The 24,734-nt window shown below is 57.4% G+C and overlaps 1 protein-coding gene across 1 annotated transcript; it reads left to right on the top strand.

Annotated features, from left to right (window-relative positions):
* Positions 1 to 15,034: 15,034 nt before the first annotated feature.
* On the top strand, positions 15,035 to 24,612 carry NLRP6 (NLR family pyrin domain containing 6). Its single transcript, XM_012769581.3, has 8 exons — positions 15,035 to 15,239; positions 15,925 to 16,205; positions 18,212 to 18,250; positions 18,504 to 20,247; positions 21,108 to 21,200; positions 22,733 to 22,903; positions 22,979 to 23,146; positions 23,606 to 24,612. The coding sequence occupies exons 1-8, from the start codon at positions 15,211 to 15,213 to the stop codon at positions 23,742 to 23,744; spliced, it is 2,664 nt and encodes an 887-aa protein (XP_012625035.2). The 5' UTR covers positions 15,035 to 15,210; the 3' UTR covers positions 23,745 to 24,612.
* The last annotated feature ends 122 nt before the right edge of the window (positions 24,613 to 24,734 follow it).

Consider the following 24,734-nt stretch of genomic DNA (forward strand, 5'->3'; position numbering starts at 1 on the left):
TTTCGAACTTCTGATCTGGAGCGATCTGCCCGCCTCGGCCTCCCAGAGTGCTAGGATTACAGGCGTGAGCCACTGCGCCTGGCCTGGTTTTGATTTTTAATAATAGCCATCCCATGTAATCCTAGCACTCTGGGAGGCCGAGGCCAGAGGATCGCTTGAGGTCAGGAGTTCAACACCAGCCTGAGCAAGAGCGAGACCCCGTCTCTACTATAAATAGAAACAAATTAATTGGCCAACTAAAAATATATAGAAAAAAATTAGCCGGGCATGGTGGCGCATGCCTGTAGTCCCAGCTACTTGGGAGGCTGAGGCAGGAGGATAGCTTGAGCCCAGGAGTTTGAGGTGCTGTGAGCTAGGCTGACACCATGGCACTCACTCTAGACTGGACAACAAAGACTCTGTCTCAAAAATAATAATAATAACAATAATAATAATAATAGCCATCCCAGTGGATATAGAATGGTATTTCATTGTGTTTTCCATTTGCATCTCCCTAATGCCTAATGAGGTTGAACATAGTTTCATGTGCTTATTGATCACTTGTACATCTTTTTTTGAGAAATTTCTATTCAAGTTTTTGCCCACTTTTAAATTGCATTGTTTGTTTTTTGTTGATAATTCGTGGGAGTTCTTTATGTGTTCTGGATATTAATCCTTTTCAGATATATGACTTGCAAATATTTTATTTCTCTGTGGGTTGTCTTTTAGTCTCCTGATAGTGGCCACTGATGCACAAAAGGTTTTAATTTTGACTCAATTTATCCTTTTTTCTTGTTGCTGCTCATATTTGGTGTCATATCTGAGAATCCACTGCTGAAGCCACGGTCATGAAGATTTTGCCCTCTCTTTTTTCCTAAGAGTCGTGTGGTTTTGGCTATTAAATGTAGGTCTTTGGTCCATTTCAAATTGATTTACGTGGTGTGCAGGAGGAGACCCAGCTTCAACGGGCCCCGCTCTGAGTGCTTCAATATTGCCTCCTTTGAACTCACAACCGGCTTAGAAAGCAGGAACTGTCCATTCACCATCGAAGACACTCAGGCCCAGGAGGCCGAGAGCTTATGCAGGGGCACAGCGTGGCCAGTGGGTGGCAGGGCCAGGAGCTGGACAGGACCACCACTCAGCAGGGCCCACAGGACCCCCAGGTCCCCAGCTTCCCCGCCCCTGGAAACAAGTGCATGAGAGGAAGTACAGGGGGTGTCCAGGCAGGAGGCTAGCAGCCTCTGAGGAGACGTCTGAGCAGAGAGAGAAGGTGGCCTGTAGCTGAGGAATCACTGAGGCCTGGGAGAGGAGGAGGCTCCCAGGAGGGTGTTCTGGGGTAGGGAAGAGCCAGCCAGATGGGCCAGCGTCCTTCCCTGCAGGCAGCAGGCAGGGTGTGATCGCTGGGGGCACCTGGAGTGCAAAGGGTGGGAGGCAGAGGGCCCGGCCACCACCCAGCCGTGGGAGAGGCCCCAGCCCTGCAGGGCAACAGGGGTTCTCTGTGAACCCTGTCAGGGCGGGGAAGAGCTTGGTGTGTCCCAAAGGCAGCTCTGCCTCAGGGCCTGGCTCTTTGCCCCTCCCAGGCCTCCTGTCCCTTTGTCCTGGGCAATCCAGGGACAGGCGCTGGGGCTCCACAAAGGCGGGCGCCCCTCTCATGCACCTGAGGAGGCAGCAGGTCCCCCCTCCTGTGGGAGGAGAGCCCCTCCAGGACCTGCACCTCACCTGCCCCCAGCAGGCCTGGGGCAGGGCCCTGCCCCCCAGGAGCAGATCGTATTTATTCAGCCTGGAGGGGCTTTCAGGCTGAGCAGCTCAGCTCTGAGAGGGAGGCAGACGGCAGGGCCTGAGCTCTGAGGGTGGCAAGGGTCGGAGAAGGCAATAGCCCTGATAACACTTTATGGCCCCTGTTCTGGGACAGACCGACCAGGGGCCCTTCCTGGAGAAACAGGCAGAGTCCTTGCTTTCCTGACCTGTGTGCGGAGAACACTGGAGCTAATAATTAATCAGAGTGTGGATACATTGACTTTCACTGTCTTATTTTTTTAACTGTGGTAAAACTTACATAACGTCACCCTTACCATTTTGGCCACTGCTAAGTGCACATTAGGGGCATCAAGCACTTCACAGTGTGCAGCCGTGGCCACCGCCCGCCTCCAGAACCTTCCCATCCTCCCAGCTGAAGCCCTGTCCCGTGGACACGAGCTCCCGTCCCCTCCCAGCCCCGCAGCCCCATCCACGCTGTCTCTGTGGGACCGAGGACCGGGGGACCTCGGCGAGTGGACTGGCCAGGGTCTGACCCGTGTCCGGCTCTTGCACTCAGCGCCGTGTCCTCGTGGTCCCACCACACTGAGGTTGTGTCCGCGTCTCCTTCCTTTTCTGTCTTTTTTTATTTTTTTGAGACAGAGTCTCATTCTGTTGCCCAGGCTAGAGTGAGTGCCGTGGCGTCAGCCTAGCTCACAGCAACCTCAGACTCCTGGGCTCAAGTGATCCTCCTGCTTCAGCCTCCCAAGCGGCTGGGACTACAGGCATGTGCCACCATGCCTGGCTAATTTTTTCTAGCAAGTTGGCCAATTAATTTCTTTCTATTTTTTAGTGAAAACGGGGTCTTGCTCTTGCTCAGGCTGGTTTTGAACTCCTGCCCTTGAGCAATCCTCCCGCCTTGGCCTCCCAGAGTGCTGGGATTATAGGCGTGAGCCACTACACCCGGCCTCTGTCTTACTTTTGAGACCATTTGACCCTTCTCTCGCCAGCAGCTCTGCCAGGCCTCCGGGCCAGGCGGGTGCCCCATGGATTGAGCCCTGGGCACGCGGCTTCCCGGGGAGGTGCTTCCTCTCGGGGTCTGAGGGGAGAAAGGAAGGGCTTTCGGGGGTTGGGGGGCAGCAGGCTTGAACGTGGGGGCCACAGGGCTGTGCGGGGGACAGAGGCATCAGCGTGGGCCGCGTGCAGCAGTCGCCCTCCCAGCGGCAGTCTGGTGGGGCCACAGCACACGGCACACAATCGGGACTGCCCGGAACAGACACGCGCCTCAGAGTCATTCTCGGTAACAAGGCCTGGAGGCCTGGGGGCTGCCAGGTCCCCTCTGCTGCTGCTCCTCTGTCTTGCTCGTGGGCCTCCGGGCCTCGTGTCCACACCCAAGCAGCAAACACCTGCGCCGGTCACATCCCCCCACTTCCGGAGAGCGGCGCCCTTCCTGCAGGCCCACCCCGAAGGCTCCCTCTCTCCTCCCATTCCCAGGACTGCATCCACGTCCACGGCCACCTGCTGTGAAATCGAGTTCTATAGGGACGCACTTCGCTGACCCACACACATGAGGTTGTGCTGGCGAGGAGGAGGGGAGACGGGACGTGGGCCAGCAGCCAGCAGGTCCTGCCACGTGCGGTGAACCTGCAGCGGTCACTCTCCAGTCCCTCCCTCCAGGCCGGGCGGCCACTGGTCCACCCTCTGCCTCTTAGGTCCTCGCCCATCTGGACACTTCCTGTGGATGGAATTACACGGTGTTTGTCCAGCTGTGTCTGGCCTCTCTCGGCGAGCATAAGGTCATCCATGGTGTAGCCTGTGTCCGTGTGTCTCTCCTTTTTATGGTCAAATAATAGTTCATTGCATGAACATCCACATTTTGCTTATCCATTCGACAGTTGACAGACATATGGGCTGTTCACACTTTTCCGCCGCTGTGAACGGTGCTGCTGTGTGTGTCTGTGTAGAAGTTTTTGTGTGGACAGCTATTTTCATCTCTCTTGGGTAGATATCTCAGAGTTAATTACTGGGTCACGTGGTAACACCGTATTTAACACTTTAACGGGGCCAGGTGAGGTGGCTCACGCCTATAATCCTAGCACTCTGGGAGGCCAAGTTGGGAGGATCGCTCAAGGTCAGAAGTTCAAACCCAGCCTGAGCAAGAGCGAGACCCCATCTCTACTAAAAATAGAAATAAATTAATTGGCCAACTAAAAATATATAGAAAAAATCGGCCGGGCATGGTGGCACATGTCTGTAGTCCCCGCTACCCAGGAGGCTGAGGCAGGAGGATCTCCTGAGCCCAGGAGTTTGAGGTTGCTATGAACTAGGCTGATGCCATGGCACTCTAGCCCGGGCAACAGAGTGAGATTCTGTTTCAAAAAGAAAAAACACTTTAAGGGACTATTTTCTGTGAAAGTTGTAATCTGTCCACATGTTCACCCTTGTTGTCCTCTGTCTTTTTTATCACTGTCACCAGAGGAGGTGTGAAGTGGTATCATATTATATGGGTTTACAGAAAAACTTCCCAGAAAGTACAGGGCTTTGTACCCCTAAGTTTGCAATAGTATTAACATCTTGTATTAGTGCAGTACATTTGTTACAGCTGAACCCGCACTGATACATTGCTATTGACTGAAGTCCCTAGTTGGCAGTAGAGTTCACTCTTGATGTTGTATACATTCTAAGACTTTGCACTAACATGTAACAACATGTGTCCACATTTCAATATCATGCAGATTAATTTCATTGCCATAAAAAATCCTTATCCCTCCCTGGCAACCATTAATCTTTTTACCGTCTCCATGGTTTCACCTTTTCCGGAATGTCACAGTTGGAATCACACAATATGTAGCCTTTGCAGGTAACTCCTTTCACTTAGCAACATGCGTTTAGGGTTTCTCCATGTCTTCTTTTTTTTTTTTTTTTTTTTTTTTGATACAGAGTCTCACTTTGTTGCCCAGGCTAGAGTGAGTGCCGTGGCGTCAGCCTGGCTCACAGCAACCTCAATCTCCGGGGCTCAGCGATCCTACTGCCTCAGCCTCCCGAGTAGCTGGGACTACAGGCATGCGCCACCATGCCCGGCTAATTTTTTGTATATATATATTTTAGCCGGTCAATTAATTTATTTCTATTTTTGGTAGAGACGGGGTCTCGCTCAGGCTGGTTTCGAACTCCTTACCTTGAACAATCCGCCCGCCTCAGCCTCCCAAAGTGCTAGGATTACAGGCGTGAGCCACCGCGCCCGGCTCCTCCATGTCTTCTTGGGGCTTGGCAGCTCACTTCTTTTTATCACTGATTGTTAACACCACATTGTTTTGAACACACCACAGTTTTTATTTATGAATTCACCTATTGAAGAGCACCTCAGTTGCTTCCTACTTTTGGCAGTCACTAATAAAGCTGCTATAAACAACTATATGCAGGTTTTTGGGGGGACCTAAGTTTTCATCTCATTTGGATAAATGTCTAGGAGTGCAGTCGCTGGACAGCTTATGTTTAGCTTTGTAAGAAACTGCCAAACTGCCTTCCAAAGTGTCTGTACCATTTTGAATTCCCACCAGCAATGGATGAAGGTTCCTCAGCAGCATTTGGTGTTGTGTGTGTTTTGGATTTTAGCCATTCCAGTAGATACCACTACACGGTGGTATCCCACTGTTTTAATTTGAAATACCTTAATGACACACGATGCTGAGCATCTTTTCATATGCTTATTTTCTATCTGTATGTCTTCTGTGGTGTTTGTTCAGGTCTTAGGGCCATTGTTTAATTTGGTGGTTCCTTGTATTACTGTTGAGTCTTAAGAGTTCTTTGTGAGCTAGGAGCAGTGGCTGACGCCTGTAACCGTAGCACTCTGGGAGGCGCAGGAGGGTTGCTTGAGCTCAGGAGTTTGGGACGAGCCTGAGCAAGAGCAAGACCTGGTTTCTACTAAAAATAGAAAAAATTAGCCAGTTGTGGTGGCGCATGCCTGTAGTCCCAGCTACTCGGGAGGCTGAGGCAGGAGGATCGCTTGAGCCCAGGAGTTTGAGGTTGCTGTGAGCTAGGCTGACGCCACGGCACTCTAGCCCAGGTGACAGAGCGAAACTTTGTTTCAAAAAAAAGAGAAAAGAATTCTTCGTATTTGAATATCAGTCCTTGATGAGATATGTGTTTTACAAAAATGTGTGGCTTGTCTTTTCATTCTCTTGACAGCATCTTTTCTAGAGCAGAAGTGTTTAATTTTAATGAAGTCCAACTTATCCATTTCTTCTTTTGTACCGTGTGCTTTTGGTGTTGTATCTAAAAAAAACATTGCCAAACCCAAGGCCACCTAGATCTCCTCTTATGTTATCTTCTGATAGTCCTATTGTATTGCATTAACTATTTGGGTACATAATACATTTTCAGTTATTTTCAGTAAAGAGTGTAAGGTCTGTATCTAGATTCCTCTTTTTTCGCTTGGGGATGAACAATTGTTCCAGCATCCTTTGTTGAAAAGACTACCCTTTTCACTGAATTGCCTTTGCTCCTTGGTCAAAGATTAGTTGACTGTATTTGTGTGTCCCTATTTCTGGACTTTCTATTCTGTTCCATTGATCTATTTGTCCAATCTTTTTCAATATCACATTGCCTTGTAGTAAGTCCTGCACCAGGTAGTGTCAGACCCTGACTTTGTTCTTCAACACCATGTGGGCTATTCTGAGTCTTTTGCCTTTCCATATAAACTTTAGAATCAGGTTTTTGATATCCACAAAATTACTTGCTGGGATTTTTATTTTGATTGCATTGAATTTATAAACTAATTTGGGAAGAATTGGCTTTTTTTTTTTTTTTTTTTTGAGATAGAGTCTCACTCTGTTGCCCAAGCTAGAATGCCATGGCCTTAGCCTAGCTCACAGCAACCTCAAACTCCTGGGCTCAAACAATCCTTCTGCCTCAGCCTCCCAAGTAGCTGGGACTACAGGCATGTGCCACCATGCCCAGCTAATTTTTTCTATATGTTTTTAGTTAGCCAATTAATTTCTTTCTATTTTTAGTAGAGACGGGGTCTTGCTCTTGCTCAGGCTGGTCTGGAACCCCTAACTTCAAGCCATCCACCCACCTTGGCCTCCCAGAGTGCTAGGATTACAGGTGTGAGCCACTGTGCCCGGCCAGAATTGGCATCTTAGTAATATTGAGTTTTCCCATCCATGAATGTAGACTATCCCTCCATTTTCTTTTATATCTTTAATTTCTTTCATCAGAGATTGAGTTTACCTCATATAGATCTTGCACATATTTTGTTAGATTTATACCTGTCACTTTTTCAGTGCTATTTTACATAGTGTTATGTTTTAAATTTCTGATGTCAGTTGTTCACTTATGGTATACAGAAAAGCAAGTGATTTCTGCATATTAACTTTGTATCCTGCAACTTTGCTATAATTACTTATCAGTTCCAAGATTTTTTTTTTTTTTGAGACAGAGTCTCACTCTGTTGCCCAGGCTACAGTGAGTGCCATGGAGTCAGCCTAGCTCACAGCAACCTCAGACTCCTGGGCTCAAGTGATCCTTCTGCCTCAGCCTCCTGAGTAGCAGGACTACAGGCATGCGCCACCATGCCCAGCTCATTTTTTCTATATATATTAGTTGGCCAATTAATTTCTTTCTATTTATAGTAGAGACGGGGTCTCGCTCTTGCTCAGGTCTCAAACTCCTGACCTTGAGCAATCCGCCCGCCTCGGCCTCCCAGAGTGCTAGGATTACAGGCGTGAACCACCACTCCCAGACAGGAATTTTTTGTTCTTTGTTATTTTCTGCTTAGACAATCATATCAGGGGCAAACAAAAGCAGTTTATTTCTTCCTCCCCAATATGTACACCCTTTGTTTCTTTTTTCTGTTCTTACTGCACAGGCTAAGATAATGTGGAATGGGAGTGGTGAGGGGCACCCTTGTCTTGTTCCCAATCTCACATCTAGTTTCTCACTATGAAGTGTGCTGTTAGCGGTAGGCTTTGCCCATGTTCTTCATCAGGGTGAGAAGTTCTACTCTTTTCTTCCTTTGCTGGGAGCTTTTATCATGAACAGGTGTTGAGTTTTGTCAAATGGTTTTTCTGCATCTATTGATATGATTGTGTGATTTTTCTCTCTTAGCCCATCGATGTAATGGATTATATTAATTTATATCTGAATGTTAAACCAGCCTTGGATGCCTGGAATAAACCCCTCTTGATTGTGATATATAATTCATTTTACACATGCTAGATTTAATTTGCTAATATTTTGTTGAGGATTTCTGTATCTACATTCATGAGAAATATTGGTCTGTTATTTTCCTTTCTTGTAATGCCTTTATCTAGTTTTTGCATTAAGGTGTGACAGCCTTCCTAGAATGAAGTGTTCCTTCTGCCTAGAAAGTGTTCCCTCTACTTCTGTTCTCTGGAGAAGATCATAGAAAATTGTTGTCATTTCTTCTTTAAAAGTCCAGTGGAATTCACCAGTGATACCTTCTGGGCCTGATGCTTCCTGTTATAGAAGGTTATTAATTGTTGGCTTGACTTCTTTAACAGATATTGGCCTTCAGTTTATCTACTTTTTTTTTTTTTTTCTTTTTTTGAGACAGAGTCTCACTCTATTGCCCCGGCTAGAGTGCCGTGACGTCAGCCTAGCTCACAGCAACCTCCAACTCCTGGGCTCCAGCCATCCTTCTGCTTCAGCCTCCCGAGTAGCTGGGACTACAGGCATGCACCACCATGCCCGGCTAATTTTTTCTATAATTTTTTAGTTGTCAATTAATTTCTTTCTATTTTTAGTAGAGACGGGGTCTTGCTATTGCTCAGGCTCATTTCAACTCCTGACCTTGAGCGATCTGCCCGCCTTGGCCTCCCAGAGTGTTAGGATTACAGGCGTGAGCCACCACGCCCGGCCTTAATTTTAATTTTTTAGAGATAATGTTTTGCTATGTTGCCCAGATTAGACTGGAACTCCTGCGCTCAAGCAACTTCCTGCCTCAGCTTCCCACTAACGAGGACTATAGGAGCACACCTGCACCAGCTTAGTTAAAAATATTTTCAATTCCTCTTGAGACTAATTTGTTGACCCATATGTTACTTGGAAGTGTGTTGTTTAATTTCCAAATATTTGGGCATTTTCTAGCTGTGGAACTTCCTTTCTATTCCTTCCATTTGTTTAGTGGTTCTAGTCATGAAGAGGTGTTTGGAAAATGTAGAATATTTTTTCTGCATTTATTGAGATGATCGTGTCTTTTTCTTTTTTTTCCTTTTTGATAGTAATGTGGCCTGGCATGGTGGCTCACGCTTGTAGTCCTAGCTTCCTGGGAGGCTGAGGTGGGCGGATAGCTGCAGCTCAGCAGTTCAACGCCAGCCTGAGCAAAGTGAGACCCCATCTCTATCTCTAAAAAAAAAAAAAAAAAATTTTAAGACAAAAAAAATACACACACACACATACACAAATAGTAATGTGATGTGTCACATTAATTTATTTTTGGATGTTAAAACACATTTGCACTCCTTGGAGAAAACCCAGTCAGTCATGGTTTATAATTCTTTTTACACGTTATTGGATTCTGTTTGCTGAGCAATTTGTTGAGGATTTTTTGTATCTACATTCATAGTAGATATCGGTCTTTGGTTTTCTTACAATGGGTTTGCCTGCTTTGGCATCAGGGTCGTATGAATGATTTTGGAAACAATCCCTCCATTTACATTTTTTTGTAAGAGTTTCTATAAGATTGAGTTTACTTCTTAAGTGTTTGGTAGAATCACTAGTGAAGCCATAAGGTACAGCAGCGGCCCCCAACCTTTTTGGCACCAGGGGCTGTTTTCATGGAAGACAATTTTTCCACAGACCAGGGGGTAGGGAGGATGGTTTCGGGGTGATTCAAGTGCATTACATTTATTGTGCACTTTATTTCTATTATTATTACATTGTAACATATAATTAAATAATTATACTACTTACCGTAACACAGAATCAGTGGGAGCCCTGAGCTTGTTTTCCTGCAACTAAGGCCTCAGCCGGTCTGACAGGGGAGGAGCTCAGGCCGTGATGTGAGCAATGGGGAGCGGAGGTAAATGCAGGTGAAGCTTCGCTGGCTCACCTGCCCTCCTGCCGTGTGGCCCGGCTCCTAACAGGAGGCCATGGTGCCAGTCTGCAGCCCGGGGGGCTGGGACTGCAGAGGTATAAGACTTTCCTCTGTGGGAAATGTTTTGATTACTAATCCAATCTCTTTACTTGCTATTCAGATTTTTAACTTCTTTTTGAGTCAGTTTCAGTAGTGGGAGTCTCTCTAGGAACTGGTCCACTTCGTCTAAGTTACTGGTCCGCTGGCACGCGGGGGAGGGTGGCCGTGGGTCCATTTAGCTGCTCATCCAAGTACGGGCTGCTGGAGCCTTCCATGGCTCCTTTTCTGTGGTGGAGAAGTGTGAGTGGATGCTCACAGCGGGGAAGGGACTGCCGCTGGGCACACACACACACACACACACACACACACACACAGGAGACGCTCAAGAACAGGCTTTCTAGTGGAGCTGGAACCCATTCTATTAACTGAAGTATCCCGAGGATGGAAAAGTAAGCACCACACGTACTCGCCAGCAAATTGGTATTAGCTCATCGACACCTAAGTGTGCGTGTAGGAATAACATCTATGGGGTGGCCGTGGGGGGAGGGGATGGGCGTATGCATACATAATGACTGCCATGTGCACCAACTCGGGGATGGACGCGCTGGAAGCGCCGACTCGAGGGGGCAGGGGGAAAGGGCAATGTGCGTAACCTTGACATTTGTACCCCCATAATATGCTGAAAAAAAGAAAGAAAAAAAGAAAGAAAAGAACAGGCTTTCTGAAGGAAGGAGATCTGAGAGGAGGAGCACCCCAGAGGAGGAGCACCCCAGGGGAGGAGCACCCCAGGGGACGGGCACCTCAGGGGAGGAGCACCCCAGGGGAGGAGCACCCCAGGGGACGGACACCTCAGGGGAGGAGCACCCCAGGGGAGGAGCACCCCAGGGGACGGGCACCTCAGGGGAGGAGCACCCCAGGGGACGGGCACCCCAGGGGAGGGGCACCTCAGGGGAGGGGCACCCCAGGGGAGGAGCACCCCAGGGGAGGAGCACCCCAGGGGACGGGCACCCCAGGGGAGGAGCACCCCAGGGGAGGAGCACCCCAGGGGACGGGCACCTCAGGGGAGGAGCACCCCAGGGGAGGGGCACCCCAGGGGAGGGGCACCCCAGGGGAGGAGCACCCCAGGGGAGGAGCACCCCAGGGGACGGGCACCCCAGGGGAGGAGCACCCCAGGGGAGTAGCACCCCAGGGGACGGGCACCTCAGGGGAGGAGCACCCCAGGGGAGGAGCACCCCAGGGGAGGGGCACCCCAGGGCAGGGGCACCCCAGGGGACGGGCACCCCAGGGGAGGAGCACCCCAGGGGAGGAGCAGTTTGGGGGGGGGACTCCAGGAGATTTCATCAGTGGCCGCCAAGAGAGGACTTGGGAGGGAGGAGGAAAGGACCAGAGATTTTTTTTTTTTTTTGAGACAGAGTCTCATTCTGTTGCCCGGGCTAGAGTGCCATGGCGTCAGCCTAGCTCACAGCAACCTCAAACTCCTGGGCTCAAGCCATCCTCCTGCCTCAGCCTCCCGAGTAGCTGGGACTACAGGCATGCACCACCATGCCCGGCTAATTTTTTCTATGTATTTTTAGTTGGCCAATTAATTTCTTTCTATTTATAGTAGAGATGAGGTCTCACTCTTGCTCAGGCTGGTTTCAAACTCCTGACCTTGTGAGCAATCCTCCTGCCTCGGCCTCCCAGAGTGCTAGGATGACAGGTGTGAGCCACCATCAATGATTTGCATGAAGTTTTGCTGGGTAGTAAAATCCCTTTGGAGGGACCTTTGAGGAAATTCACAATGAAGTCTAAGTTAACTTTTAGAGATTTCAAAATCATACCTTGGGAAGTGGTGGCTCTTCCCAGAGGCTAACCTTGTGGACGACACAAATCCGGGGTGGACTGCACTTCGGGCTTCCCCACTCCCTTCTCTCCTCTCCTGCTGCCCTGGCCTCCTCCCCCCAGCTGTCGCCAGGCTTCCCCGCCCCCGCTCCCAATCCTCTCTCCCCTCCCCAAGCCTCCACATTTCACTGTGGCCAAGGACTCCTGGAAATGTTGGCTCTGTCATCAAATCCCTTTCCGGGGCTGTTATCAACAGGTGCTGAGAGCTCGTGGGTGCAGAGTCCACTCGAGGTGGGGTCCCCCTAATGCAGATGCGAAGGCAAACCGTGACCTTGAGGTCCCACGCTACAGGCCTCGTGACCTTGCCCCACCCGGGATGGCAGATCGCCCAGGAGCTGACACTACACTGCCCTACGGCCCGGGGTTGCCTCTGGCAACAGGAAATTTCCAGGGAGAGGCAGTGGTAAGCCTGCAGTGCTGGGTGCTGGTGAGCAGAACTGAAGTGGGTTTAGGGTTAGGGTGTTCCTGGCGGCCCAGAAAGCCCAGCTGCAGAACAGTGCTGCAGGGGCAGAGGCTGCCCACAGAGCGCGTGGCGGGAGGCCAGGTGTCTAGGATGCGCCGCACCCCACCACAGCTTGGCCCTCTCAGCCCCACAGCATGAGCGTCATCACAGCCCCATTTCACAAATGAGGACTTGGAGGCCCAGAGAAGTGGACTGACTTGTCCAGGGTCACACAGCTATTGGGTGGTGGGTTCAGGACTTGCTCCCAGGCAGTCTGGCTTGGGAGACTGTGCTTGTGACCTGTTTGATTTCTGACTCAAACCACAGTGAAGAGGAGGCAGAGCAGGTGCGGAGAAATTGTTTTCAAGAAATCATACCCAGGAGAGAGAAAAGAGAATGTGCATCTGAGAGCCGAGGCCTGTGCGGGGCACGTCAGGGACAGAGTGGGCCTCGGCGATGGCCCGTGGGGCCACCTGGGGCACATCAGGGACAGAGTGGGCCTCGGCGATGGCCGTGGGGGCACCTGGGGCTGTCAGCAGTGGGGCCCCGGCCCCGGGGGCCAGCAGTGCCCACCACGCCACACAAGGCCAAGACTCTCCGACACGTCTTCATTTCTTCCCTGCGATGTCGCTGTGCCTGCAGCCTCCCTCCACAGAGTCCCGGCTGTTGGCGGAGTCGAGGCACGAGACAGACACCTCGGAGCCAAGTGCTCATGGCAGTCGCTCCCTCCGGCAGCCAGACCAGTGCCTGGTGTCCAGGCTGGTCTCTCGTCTCAGATGACAGGCTGCCCAGGGCTTTCCCCAGGACCCTGACCCCAGGGAGACCTTGTCCCCCCTCTGCGTTACTGGGTGCTGCCTACACCGTGGCCTGGGGTGAGGCCTCGCCCCTGCTCTGGGCCTGCCAGCGTGCGGCTGCTTCTCCCTCTTAGGGTTCTGTGATCACAAGGGAGACTTTTCGTGTTCACAAAAGTCACTTTAAAGCACAGATGTCCCAGGATAAGTGCCGGACGGCTGTCCCCTTGCCCACGGTGCCAGTGGTGAGTGCAGTCAGGTGAGACCGCGGTGGGGGACAGGGAGCAGGAGAGAGCAGGAGGGCCCATCTCCATGTGGCTCTGTCCCCAGGCTCCTGTCACCTGGCCCCCTCCCCTGGCCTGGGGGTGTCCCCAGACTGGCCCTGGGGTTTCCCTTCTTCCATTCTGCTCACAGCTTTCTGAGGAAGCCCAAGTGCTGCCTGGTTAAATGTGGGGGTACCCTGTGTTTTCTGCTGAATCCCCAGTGGCCACAGCAGGGGGCTGCACAGCTGTCACCGCCAGCACCCCGTGCAGAAAGCAAGGTGAGGGGCCTCGCTCCTGTCGGCTGAGTCACCATAACGTCCTGGAAGATGGGACTTTTCGCCTTGCTTTAGGGCAAAGAGAACTGAGGCTCAGGGAATTTGCTTTGCTAAGGCCACGTGGCCAGGCAGGTGGAGCCCAGACTCCTCAGCCCAGCGGAGTCCTCCTGGGTCTAGGGTGTCCATAAGCCCCCAGTCCCAAGGGGACTCTTGCAGGTGCCGGGTGGTCCCCAGAGGAACCGGCCAACAGGAGCCTGATGGACACAGACATCGGGGGTCTGAGGGGCAAGTGTGAGTGTGACTGGACAAGCATCACACCTTTGATAACCTGAGCCTCGGGGAGAGGGAAGGTCTAATTTGTCCCAAATAGAAAAAAGTAATCACAGGGAGAAACGGGCCTGTCCTGGGCCCCTTCCTCCTGGTGGATGGGGCAGTGGACTAGAGGCTCCCAGGACTCTGGCATTCTCTCCCCAGGGCAGCTCCGATGGAAGCAGGAGAGACACAGGATGACCCATGGCCCAAGGCGGCCCAGCCCTTGCACACAGCTCTGCCCACACAGGTTCCCCCAGAGAGATGCTCCGTTCACTTCCTGTGGCTGCTATAACCAACTACTACACTCGCGGTGGCTTAAAACAGCACACCTTCATTCTCTTACTGTTCTGTAGGTCAGGAGTCCAGAGTCAGTTTCACTGGGCTGAGATCCAGGGGTTGGCCCGGCATGGAGGCTCTGGGGGGAGGGGAACCTCTGCTGGCCTTTTCCAGCCACGCTGCCAGGTTCCAGAGCTGCCTTCCCCGGCTCCCTGGCCCCTGACCCCTGTTCCACCCTCAAGGCCAGCAGGCCCAGGGCTGCCTTCTCTGTGTCGAATGGCACTCTCCTCCTCTTTGCTCTGAGGATGACATCCGGGGCCCACATGGATAACCCATGATAATGGCCCACCTTTTGGCAGGTGAGAGAACAGTCACAGGTTCTGGGGATTAGGACCTGACCGATTTGCGGACCACTGTTTAGCCCAGCACAGGTATGTCCACACAGACACAATGTCAATGTGGTCACACAGACACACACGCCCCCATTTCTCCCGTCCACACACCACATATTCCACTCGCTGTCACTGGAACCACACGCTTGTGGTCACACGTAGTCCCGGGGCTTACATGCATGCTTCATGTGCAAACCTCTGCCTGACAACCTGCTCAGGTCTGGTTTGGGGAGCTTCAGTTTGTCCCTGTCCCAGCAGCTCCTCGTGCCTGCTGCTAGCCTGCCTTCCCCGTAACACTGTGCACATCCTCTGTTGTTCTCAGTGTCCCTCTACCTGAAAGCCCTTCCTCCCTCCTGCTTCGGGCTCTAACCTCTCTTGAGGCCTTGGCTGAAGGGCTCATTCTGAGCCAGCCACCCCCTCCATGCAGCCCACCTTGTTCTGCTGTGACCTGCTCACAGCCATTCCTTGATGCCACGCCCCATGGGTTCTTGGGGAATGTTAATGGAATAAAGGACTTGTAAGAAATCAAAGGTCACCAAGCAGAGCACTTAAAAGGTGGCAGTGTGCCTGTGCCATAGTGCCTGAGTTTGGGAGCTTGGTGACTGTCAGAAGGACATCTCAGTGCTGATTGAGCTGGGGTGTGCTGACCTGGGGAATGGACCCGGCTGAACGACCCCCTAAGACTTGGCTCCAGGTCAGCCTGGGGAAGGGATACCTCTCTGATGCCTGCCTCTGCTCCTGAGAGATAGATCCAGGGAGGAGACTCCATGGATGGGCCCGAGGCCTCCTGCCCCAGGTGAGTGCAGGCTCCCAGCATGGTCACCTGGGATTGGTTAGTCTCAGCCCGCCTGGGGCCTCCACCCTATCCACTGGCTGACCCCTTGGGGTTTCACACCCCTGTCCACATCCTTCCCCCAGCCCCATCCCAGGCTCAGGATTCTGAAGGACCCTACAGATGCCATTTGTGTAGTCTGCCCCTGGAGCAAGGTCCCCAGGCTGGGCCCATTGAACAGTAGCCTGGGGTGGGGGTCCAGGAATACAGCCTGGGCCAGCCTGCTGGGACCAGCTCTGCTCCAGGCTCGCAGGGAGGGGAGGGAAAGGGGAGCACATAGGCCCTTGTAGACACCTCACCTTGAGCATTTGACCCTGCCTGGCCAGGTATGTGGAAAGAACAAAGTGGAAGGGAAGGATGGAGCAGGAAGGCCTCCCCCAGCGCTTGGGTCGGCAACGGCCTGTGCCCACTTCCTCTTGGAAGGCCAAGAGGCCTTGACCCCCCTCTTGGGAGGGGCGAAGGGAGTCTGGAGTCTCTCCTGCCTCTGTACCCCTTACCCGTGGATTGCATCTACTCCTTGGCCCGGAGCCCCTTGGGAGGGCCTGGGCATGTCAGCATCCCTGCCGGGAGCAGACACCGGAGTGGGGAGGGGGGGAGGGGCGGTGGGACGGGATCGGTCAAGGGGACAGCCTCCGACTCCCGCCTGCAGCATGGGGCCCCGCGCCGCCGTGGCCCGCGAGCTGCTCCTGGCCGCACTGGAGGACCTCAGCCAGGAGCAGCTGAAGCGCTTCCGCCACAAGCTCCGGGACTCGCTGGCGGACGGGCGCAGCATCCCATGGGGGCGGCTGGAGCTCGCGGACGCCGTGGACCTGGCCGAGCAGCTGACCAACTTCTACGGACCGGAGCCGGCGCTGGACGTGGCCCGCAAGACCCTGAAGCGGGCGGACGTGCGCGACGTGGCGGCGCGGCTCAAGGAGCAGCGGCTGCAGCGTGAGCTCGGGGTGGGAGGTCCCGGAGCCGCTCCCCCCACCCCTCGGGTCCCGGCTGTCCCGGAGCCGCCCCCCCCACCCCTCGGGTCCCCGCTGTCCCGGACCCGCCACCCCCACCCCTCGGGGCCGGGCTGTCCCGGAGCCGCCCCCCCCACCCCTCGGGTCCGGGCTGTCCCAGAGCCGCCCCCCCACCCCTCGGGTCCGGGCTGTCCCAGAGCCACCCCCCCCACCCCTCGGGTCCCGGGCTGTCCCGGAGCCACCCCCCACACCCCTCGGGTCAGGGCTGTCTCGGAGCCGCCCCCCCCACCCCTCGGGTCCGGGCTGTCCCGGAGCCGCTCCCCCCACCCCTCGGGTCCCGGCTGTCCCGGAGCCGCTCCCCCCACCCCTCGGGTCCCGGCTGTCCCGGAGCCACCCCCCCCCACCCCTCGGGTCCGGGCTGTCCCGGAGCCGCTCCCCCCACCCCTCGGGTCCCGGCTGTCCCGGAGCCACCCCCCCCACCCCTCGGGTCCCGGGCTGTCCCGGAGCCGCCCCCCCCACCCCTCGGGTCCCGGGCTGTCCCGGAGCCACCCCCCCCACCCTTCGGGTCCCGGGCTGTCCCGGAGCCACCCCCCACACCCCTCGGGTCAGGGCTGTCTCGGAGCCGCCCCCCCCACCCCTCGGGTCCCGGCTGTCCCGGAGCCACCCCCCCCACCCCTCGGGTCCCGCTGTCCCGGAGCCGCCCCCCCACCCCTCGGGTCCCGGCTGTCCCGGAGCCGCCCCCCCACCCCTCGGGTCAGGGCTGTCTCGGAGCCACCCCCCCCACCCCTCGGGTCCCGCTGTCCCGGAGCCGCTCCCCCCACCCCTCGGGTCCCGCTGTCCCGGCCCCGCTCCCCCCACCCCTCGGGTCCGGGCTGTCCCGGAGCCGCCCCCCCACCCCTCGGGTCCCGGCTGTCCCGGAGCCGCCCCCCCCACCCCTCGGGTCCCGGGCTGTCCCGGAGCCGCTCCCCCCACCCCTCGGGTCCCGGCTGTCCCGGAGCCGCCCCCCCACACCCCTCGGGTCCCGGGCTGTCCCGGAGCCGCCCCCCCCACCCCTCGGGTCCCGGGCTGTCCCGGAGCCACCCCCCCCACCCCTCGGGTCCCGGGCTGTCCCGGAGCCGCTCCCCCCACCCCTCGGGTCCCGGGCTGTCCCGGAGCCGCTCCCCCCACCCCTCGGGTCCCGGGCTGTCCCGGAGCCGCCCCCCCACACCCCTCGGGTCCCGGGCTGTCCCGGAGCCGCCCCCCCCACCCCTCGGGTCCCGGGCTGTCCCGGAGCCACCCCCCCCACCCCTCGGGTCCCGGGCTGTCCCGGAGCCACCCCCCACACCCCTCGGGTCAGGGCTGTCTCGGAGCCGCCCCCCCCACCCCTCGGGTCCCGGCTGTCCCGGAGCCACCCCCCCCACCCCTCGGGTCCCGCTGTCCCGGAGCCGCCCCCCCACCCCTCGGGTCCCGGCTGTCCCGGAGCCGCCCCCCCACCCCTCGGGTCAGGGCTGTCTCGGAGCCACCCCCCCCACCCCTCGGGTCCCGCTGTCCCGGAGCCGCTCCCCCCACCCCTCGGGTCCCGCTGTCCCGGCCCCGCTCCCCCCACCCCTCGGGTCCGGGCTGTCCCGGAGCCGCCCCCCCACCCCTCGGGTCCCGGCTGTCCCGGAGCCGCTCCCCCCACCCCTCGGGTCCGGGCTGTCCCGGAGCCGCTCCCCCCACCCCTCGGGTCCGGGCTGTCCCGGCCCCGCCCCACCCACCCCTCGGGGCCCGGCTGTCCCGGAGCCGCCCCCCCACCCCTCGGGTCCCGGCTGTCCCAGAGCCGCCCCCCACCCCTCAGGTCCGGGCTGTCTCGGAGCCGCCCCCCCACCCCTCGGGTCCGGGCTGTCTCGCCCCGCCCCTCGCCGCTCCCTGGGAAAATCCCCCGCGGGACCCTGGGAGCTGCGGAGCGCGACCCCCGCCTGCGATCGCGCCCCGCCCTAGGCGGGGCCTCACCGCAGGTTTTCCTTCCAGGGCTCGGCCGCAGCTCCTCGGCGCTGCTCTCCTTGTCTGGTAGGTCTCTCTGGGGGGAGCGGGAGGGTGCAGGCCCGAGTGCCCCTGAGCCCCAGGCTGGAGCTCGAGCGTCCCGACACCGCCTGGGGGTTCCCAACAGCTGGTCCTGGGAGGACCAGGCGTGGGAAGGCTGGCGGGGGAGGAGGCTGTGGCACAGCAGAGGAAACTGAGGCCCGAGCTGGGCGGGGAGGCCCTCGGCTGGCTCCCGGAGGTCGACTGACGCCACCGCGCCGTCGGTCCCCGCTCCCGCCAGAGTACAAGAAGAAGTACCGGGAGCACGTGCTGCGGCAGCACGCCAAAGTGAAGGAGAGAAATGCGCGCTCGGTGAAGATCAGCAAGCGCTTCACCAAGCTGCTCATCGCGGCCGAGAGCGGCGCCCTGGAGGAGGAGGCGCTGGGGCCGGCGGAGGCGCCCGAGCCGCAGCGCGCGCGCCGCTCGGACACACACACCTTCAGCCGGCTGTACCGCCGCGACAAGGAGGGCCAGCGGCCGCTGACCGTGGTGCTGCAGGGCCCGGCGGGCATCGGCAAGACCATGGCGGCCAAGAAAATCCTGTACGACTGGGCGGCGGGCAAGCTCTACCAGAGCCAGGTGGACTTCGCCTTCTTCATGCCGTGCGGCGAGCTGCTGGAGCGGCCTGGCGCGCGCAGCCTGGCCGACCTGATCCTGGACCAGTGCCCAGACCGCGGTGCGCCGGTGCAGCAGATGCTGGGGCAGCCGCAGCGGCTCCTCTTCATCCTGGACGGCGCGGACGAGCTGCCGGCGCCGGACGCCCCCGAAGCCGCGCCCTGCACAGACCCCTTCGAGGCTACGAGCGGCGCGCGGGTGCTGTGCGGGCTGCTGAACAAGGCGCTGCTGCCCACGGCCCGCCTGCTGGTGACCGCGCGCGCCTCCGCCCCCGGGAGGCTGCAGGGCCGCCTGTGCTCCCCGCAGTGCGCCGAGGTTTGCGGCTTCTCCGACAAGGACAAGAAGAAGTATTTCTACAAGTTCTTCCAGGACGAGTGGAGGGCCGAGCGCGCCTACCGCTTCGTGAAAGAGAACGAGACGTTGTTCGCGCTGTGCTTCGTGCCCTTCGTGTGCTGGATCGTGTGCACCGTGCTGCGCCAGCAGCTGGAGCTCGGCCGGGACCTGTCTCGCACCTCCAAGACCACCACGGCCATGTACCTGCTTTTCATTGCCAGCGTGCTGAGCTCCGCTCCCGCCGCGGACCGGCCCCGCGTGCAGGGAGAGCTGCGCAAGCTGTGCCGCCTGGCCCGCGAGGGCGTCCTGGGGCACAGGGCTCAGTTCGCTGAGAAGGACCTGGAGCGACTGGAGCTTCGCGGCTCCAAAGTCCAGACACTGTTTCTCAGCAAGAAAGAGCTGCCCGGCGTGCTGGAGACCGAGGTCACCTACCAGTTCACCGACCAGAGCTTCCAGGAGTTCTTCGCAGCCCTCTCCTACCTGCTGGAGGACGAGGGGTCTCCCGGCGGAGAGGCTGGCGGCCTTGGGACGCTCCTGCGTGGGGACGCCCAGCTGCGCCACTACCTTGCGCTCACCACGCGCTTCCTCTTTGGACTACTGAGCGCGGAGCGGATGCGCGACATCGAGCACCACTTCGGCTGCGTGGTCTCGGAGAGAGTGAAGCGGCACGCCCTGCGGTGGGTGCAGGGGCAGGGCTGCCCCAGGGCGACACCAGAGGGGACCGAAGTGCTCGAGGACAAGGAAGAGCCAGAGGAGGAGGAGGAGGAGGAGGAGCTGAACTACCCGCTGGAGCTGCTGTACTGCCTGTACGAGTCGCAGGAGGATGCCTTTGTGCGCCAGGCCCTGGGCAGCTTCCCCGAGCTGGCGCTGGAGCGTGTGAGCTTCAGCCGTATGGACATCGCTGTCCTGAGCTACTGCGTGAGGTGCTGCCCCACGGGACAGGCGCTTCGGCTGGTCAGCTGCAGACTGGCCGCTGCACAGAAGAGGAAGAAGAAGAGCCTGGTGAAGCGGCTGCAGGGCCACCTGGGCAGCAGCAGGTGAGTGTCCAGGGCAGAGAGGTCCTCCTGTGTGGGAGGCATGGGTGCCTAAGCATGCCCCTGAGCCTCAGTGTCCATCTGTGCCTGGGGAGTGTGTCCAGACCTGGCACCTGCTCTCTCAGACAGGAGAGAGGAACTTGGGGCTGCTGTGTTCACCTCCTTGCAAGGTAGCTGCCCACTGGCCACCTTCTTCCCCAGGGGGTCCTCACTGTGCCCACTCCCAGTCATGCACAACCAAGGCAACCTCCCAGCATGGCCATGCGCTCTGGTCAACCCCACACACACACACACACACACACTTTTACACCTTCTCCTAATAAGTTCTGGAATACACCATGTCCTCTGTGCACTGGGCCTTTGCACTTGCCGTTCCCTCCACCAGAACATTCTGTTTGCTGCCTGTCTTCAAAGGCTGCCCTGGCTCCCACAGCCGGCCTAGGACTCCACTGGCCCCCGAATTGGCCTGTTGACCATCCTGCCATGAGACCTGCCCATGCCTGTCTCCTCCACCAGACAGGGCAAGGCTTAGGAGAATTTCTTTGGATTTATCTCCAACTCAGCACCTGCCTAGGTGTGCGTGACATCTATTGAGAGAATGGATGTCAGGACGCTGGCAGGGGCTGGGCCTGGGGACCTGAAGACCCACCTTGGGAATGTGGGTGACATGCTCACACTGGCCACAGACAAGTGGTTTCATTCTGGGTTTGGTGGGGGGAGGGGTGGGGAGGTCCCGGCTGAGCTTGCAGGTGAGGGGCAGGGCAGCACTGAGACCCCAGGACTAAGGATGGGAAGGAGCCCTTTCTGGGGGCGGGTGACTGGGAGGGCCAAGATGGGCTTCACCTTCCTCTCTCTCCCAGCAGTTCTCGAGCCACAACGAAACAACTCCCGCCCTCCTCACTGTGTCCACTCTTTGAGGCCATGACTGACCAGCAGTGCGGTCTGACCAGCCTCACGTGAGTGCCCACCCCTCAGCCCCTCCCACGGGGGGACAGAGAGTGGGATGCCCTGGGCAGAGACAGAGTGTGGCCTGGTGGGAGTAGCTGAGGGACAGGCTGAGAGCCTGTGGCCTCGGGTCTGGTGCTGGGGTTGGCAGGCTCCACCACACAGGGCAGGGGGACAAGGGTTATAGAGGGGTCCTCGGCTTTGTCACCAGGTTAGGTGATGGTAGGAAAAGGTTTAGTCCTGGCCTGCATGGAAAGCAGAGTGCAGCTAAGCATTCTAGGGGAGAAATAAAGAAGAAAATAATGTATTTTCCTTGCAAAAGAAGGCTGCTGAGTGCTGTTGGAAACTGCAGGGTGATCCCTCTGGATTCTTAGATGCAAGCGATGGAGGGCAATGGCCAGGCTTAGGCCCGAGGGTCAGGTGGCCTGCAGATCCCAGCATGCTCTGTGTGCCCTTGGGCTAGTCACTGTATCCACACTTGGGAATGGAGCCAGTAGATGCTGCCTAAGAGGATGATGTGAGATTTAACAAGGTTACACATGTACAGGACTCAGAATGAAATGACTGTCCAATTACTCTTAGCTATCACCAAGGGAGCAGAGGTAAGAAACATTGTAGCAACCAGCAGCGATGGGCATGATGAAATAGGCTGCCATGTGTCAATGGTGACATGGCAAATCAGCCTAGTGTGGCGGGGGCGGGGGCAGGATATGGCGATAGGGAGGTAAACATAGGAGCCAGAAAGGTGATCCTATTTGGCCAGCGATTCTACTGGTAAGTTAAGTGCATAGAGATGTTCAGCACACCACTATTTATCATGGCAAAAAAGTAGATACATTGTACTAAAGTTTGAAAGGGAAAAAAATAAAAAAGAATTAAAAAAAAAAAAGAAAGTAGAGACAACACCACTACCCAAACTTTAGGGACTGGCTGGCTGAATAAACGAGGGCCCATCTCAACTTGATGGACAGCTATGTGGCACTCAAATGTGTTGAAAATGAGGTCTGTCTCGGATCATCAAAAAGCTCGTAAGCGGCCGGGCGTGGTGGCTCACGCCTGTAATCCTAGCACTTTGGGAGGACGAGGTGGGAGGATTGCTCGAGGTCAGGAGTTCAAAACCAGCCTGAGCAAGAGTGAGACCTCATCTCTACTAAAAATAGAAAGAAATTAATTGGCCAACTAAAAATATATAGAAAAAATGAGCCGGGCATTGTGGCGCATGCCTGTAGTCCCAGCCACTCAGGAGGCCGAGGCAGGAGGATCGCTTGAGCCCAGCAGTTGGAGGTTGCTGTGAGCTAGGCTGATGCCACGGCACTCTAGCCCAGGCAACAGAGTGAGTGAGACTCTGTCTCAGAAAAAAAAAGGCTCATGAGGGAGAAGGGGCCACAGAGCAGTGTGTGGACACAGTGGACACAGCTCCCAGGGACACGTGGTGGCAAAGGGAGGGAAGGCCCTGTGGGGTCCTGGGAGGACCGCAGGCCACCTGGGAATGGGGGTGGGGAGGTGGCTGAGGAGCTTGTAGAAGCGTGCTTCTTGACCACAGGTTTTCCCACTGCAAACTCCCGGACACGGTCTGCCGGGACCTCTCTGAGGCCCTGCGGGCAGCCCCTGCCCTGACGGAGCTGAGCCTCCTCCACTGCCGGCTCAGTGAGGTCGGCCTGCGTTTGCTGAGCGAGGGCCTGGCCTGGCCCCAGTGCCGGGTGCAGACGCTTAGGTAAGGCCTGGCCGGGGAGGGACTGAGGGATGGGCCCCCGCACTCAGCAGCTCCTGAGGTCAGCCCTCCCCACAGGCTGCAGCTGCCTGGCCCCCAGGGAGCCCTCCAGTACCTGGTTGCCATGCTCCGGCAGAGCCCCGCCCTGACCACTCTGGATCTCAGTGGCTGTCAGCTGCCCGGCTCCATGGTGACCTACCTGTGTGCCGTCCTGCAGCACCCAGCGTGCAGCCTGCAGACCCTCAGGTGGAGGCAGGGGCGGGAAGGGTGTGGGGACACAGCCTGTCAACCTGGGTGGGGGCTGGATGCCTGGGGGCTTCCCCTGGACCCTGAATAGGAGCCCCTCCGAGGGACCTCCCAAGTGACCGACCTTAAACACAGACCTGGGAGCCCAGCCCTGAGAGAGCCCCTCTGAAGCCCTGGCCACAGCCCTGGGCCTTGACCACTCTGCCTGCCCAAGTCTGCTGTCTGTGCCCACGGCCATGGACTGGTCCAGTGATCTGGACGCCGTTTTACTGCTCCAAAGGCCCCCACCCCTGCCTCTCTTTACCAGCCTCTGACAAACCTCCTAACTGACCACCGTCTGTCCCTGTGTGCCTGTGGCACAGCCTGGGGCAGACCCCTTCCCTGCCCACCTCCTGCCCTCCAGCAGCCCCGGCCTCTTCCCCCCACTGACCATGCCCTGTCCTGTGCATGTGGCCATAGCCTGACCTCCGTGGAGCTGAGTGAGGGGTCCGTGCAGGAGCTTCAGGCTGTGAAGACAGAAAAGCCAGATCTGGTCATCATGCATCCAGCGCTGGACAGCCGCCCCGAGCCACACTCGGGAGTCACCAGTGCCCTCTGAGGCTCTGGACAGCCACCCTGAGCCACCCTTGGGAGTCACCAGTGCCCTCTGAGGCTCAGGACAGCCGCCCCGGGCCCCCGCCGGACTCAGGGTGCCCTCTGAGGCTCAGGACAGCCGCCCCGGGCCCCCGCCGGACTCAGGGTGCCCTCTGAGGCTCAGGACAGCCACCCCGGGCCCCCGCCGGACTCAGGGTGCCCTCTGAGGCTCAGAACAGCCGGCCCGGGCCCCCGCCGGACTCAGGGTGCCCTCTGAGGCTCTGGACAGCCGCCCCGGGCCCCCGCCGGACTCAGGGTGCCCTCTGAGGCTCTGGACAGCCACCCTGAGCCACCCGTGGGAGTCTCCAGTGCCCTCTGAGGCTCTGGACAGCCGCCCCGGGCCCCGCCGGACTCAGGGTGCCCTCTGAGGCTCAGGACAGCCGCCCCGGGCCCCGCCGGACTCAGGGTGCCCTCTGAGGCTCAGGACAGCCGCCCCGGGCCCCCGCCGGACTCAGCAGAGCCCTCTGAGACGCTGGAAGCCAGAGCAGGGTGGAGAAGGCTGCAGTCAGAGCCCCTGCAGAGGAGACTTCCCCATTCCAAGCGTGAGAGGATGTTGCTCTCAGCCTCTGGGCAACTCTTTGGAGCCAAGAGGCCCTGGAGAAGCCAGTGGGGGCCCCAGACACAGCCGCTGCCTGGTACAGGCCTGAGAGCTACCCCTCCCTCCACGCCCTGGGGGACACCCCGAGCCCCACCACTGCTCCCTCCAGCCATGCCCCTCCCAGATGCCCCCAACAGTTATAACAATGGTTCAAGCTCCAACTAACTGAGCGCCTACTGTGTGCCGGCAGCGCCGCCCCTTCCTGGCTGGCCCCGACTGCAGTGTGGGTCTGCAGGTCACTGTCCCTCCCCATTGATTTGGGTCTTGGCATTAGGACTGAGACCATCACCAAGGCTGTGTGGCCTGAGCCTGGAGGTGTCCACTCTGTCTGAGGTCTCTGGGAAGAGAGACTGGGGG

This window comes from Microcebus murinus, chromosome 4 (genome assembly GCF_040939455.1).
Source record: "Microcebus murinus isolate Inina chromosome 4, M.murinus_Inina_mat1.0, whole genome shotgun sequence".
NCBI lineage: Eukaryota > Metazoa > Chordata > Mammalia > Primates > Cheirogaleidae > Microcebus > Microcebus murinus.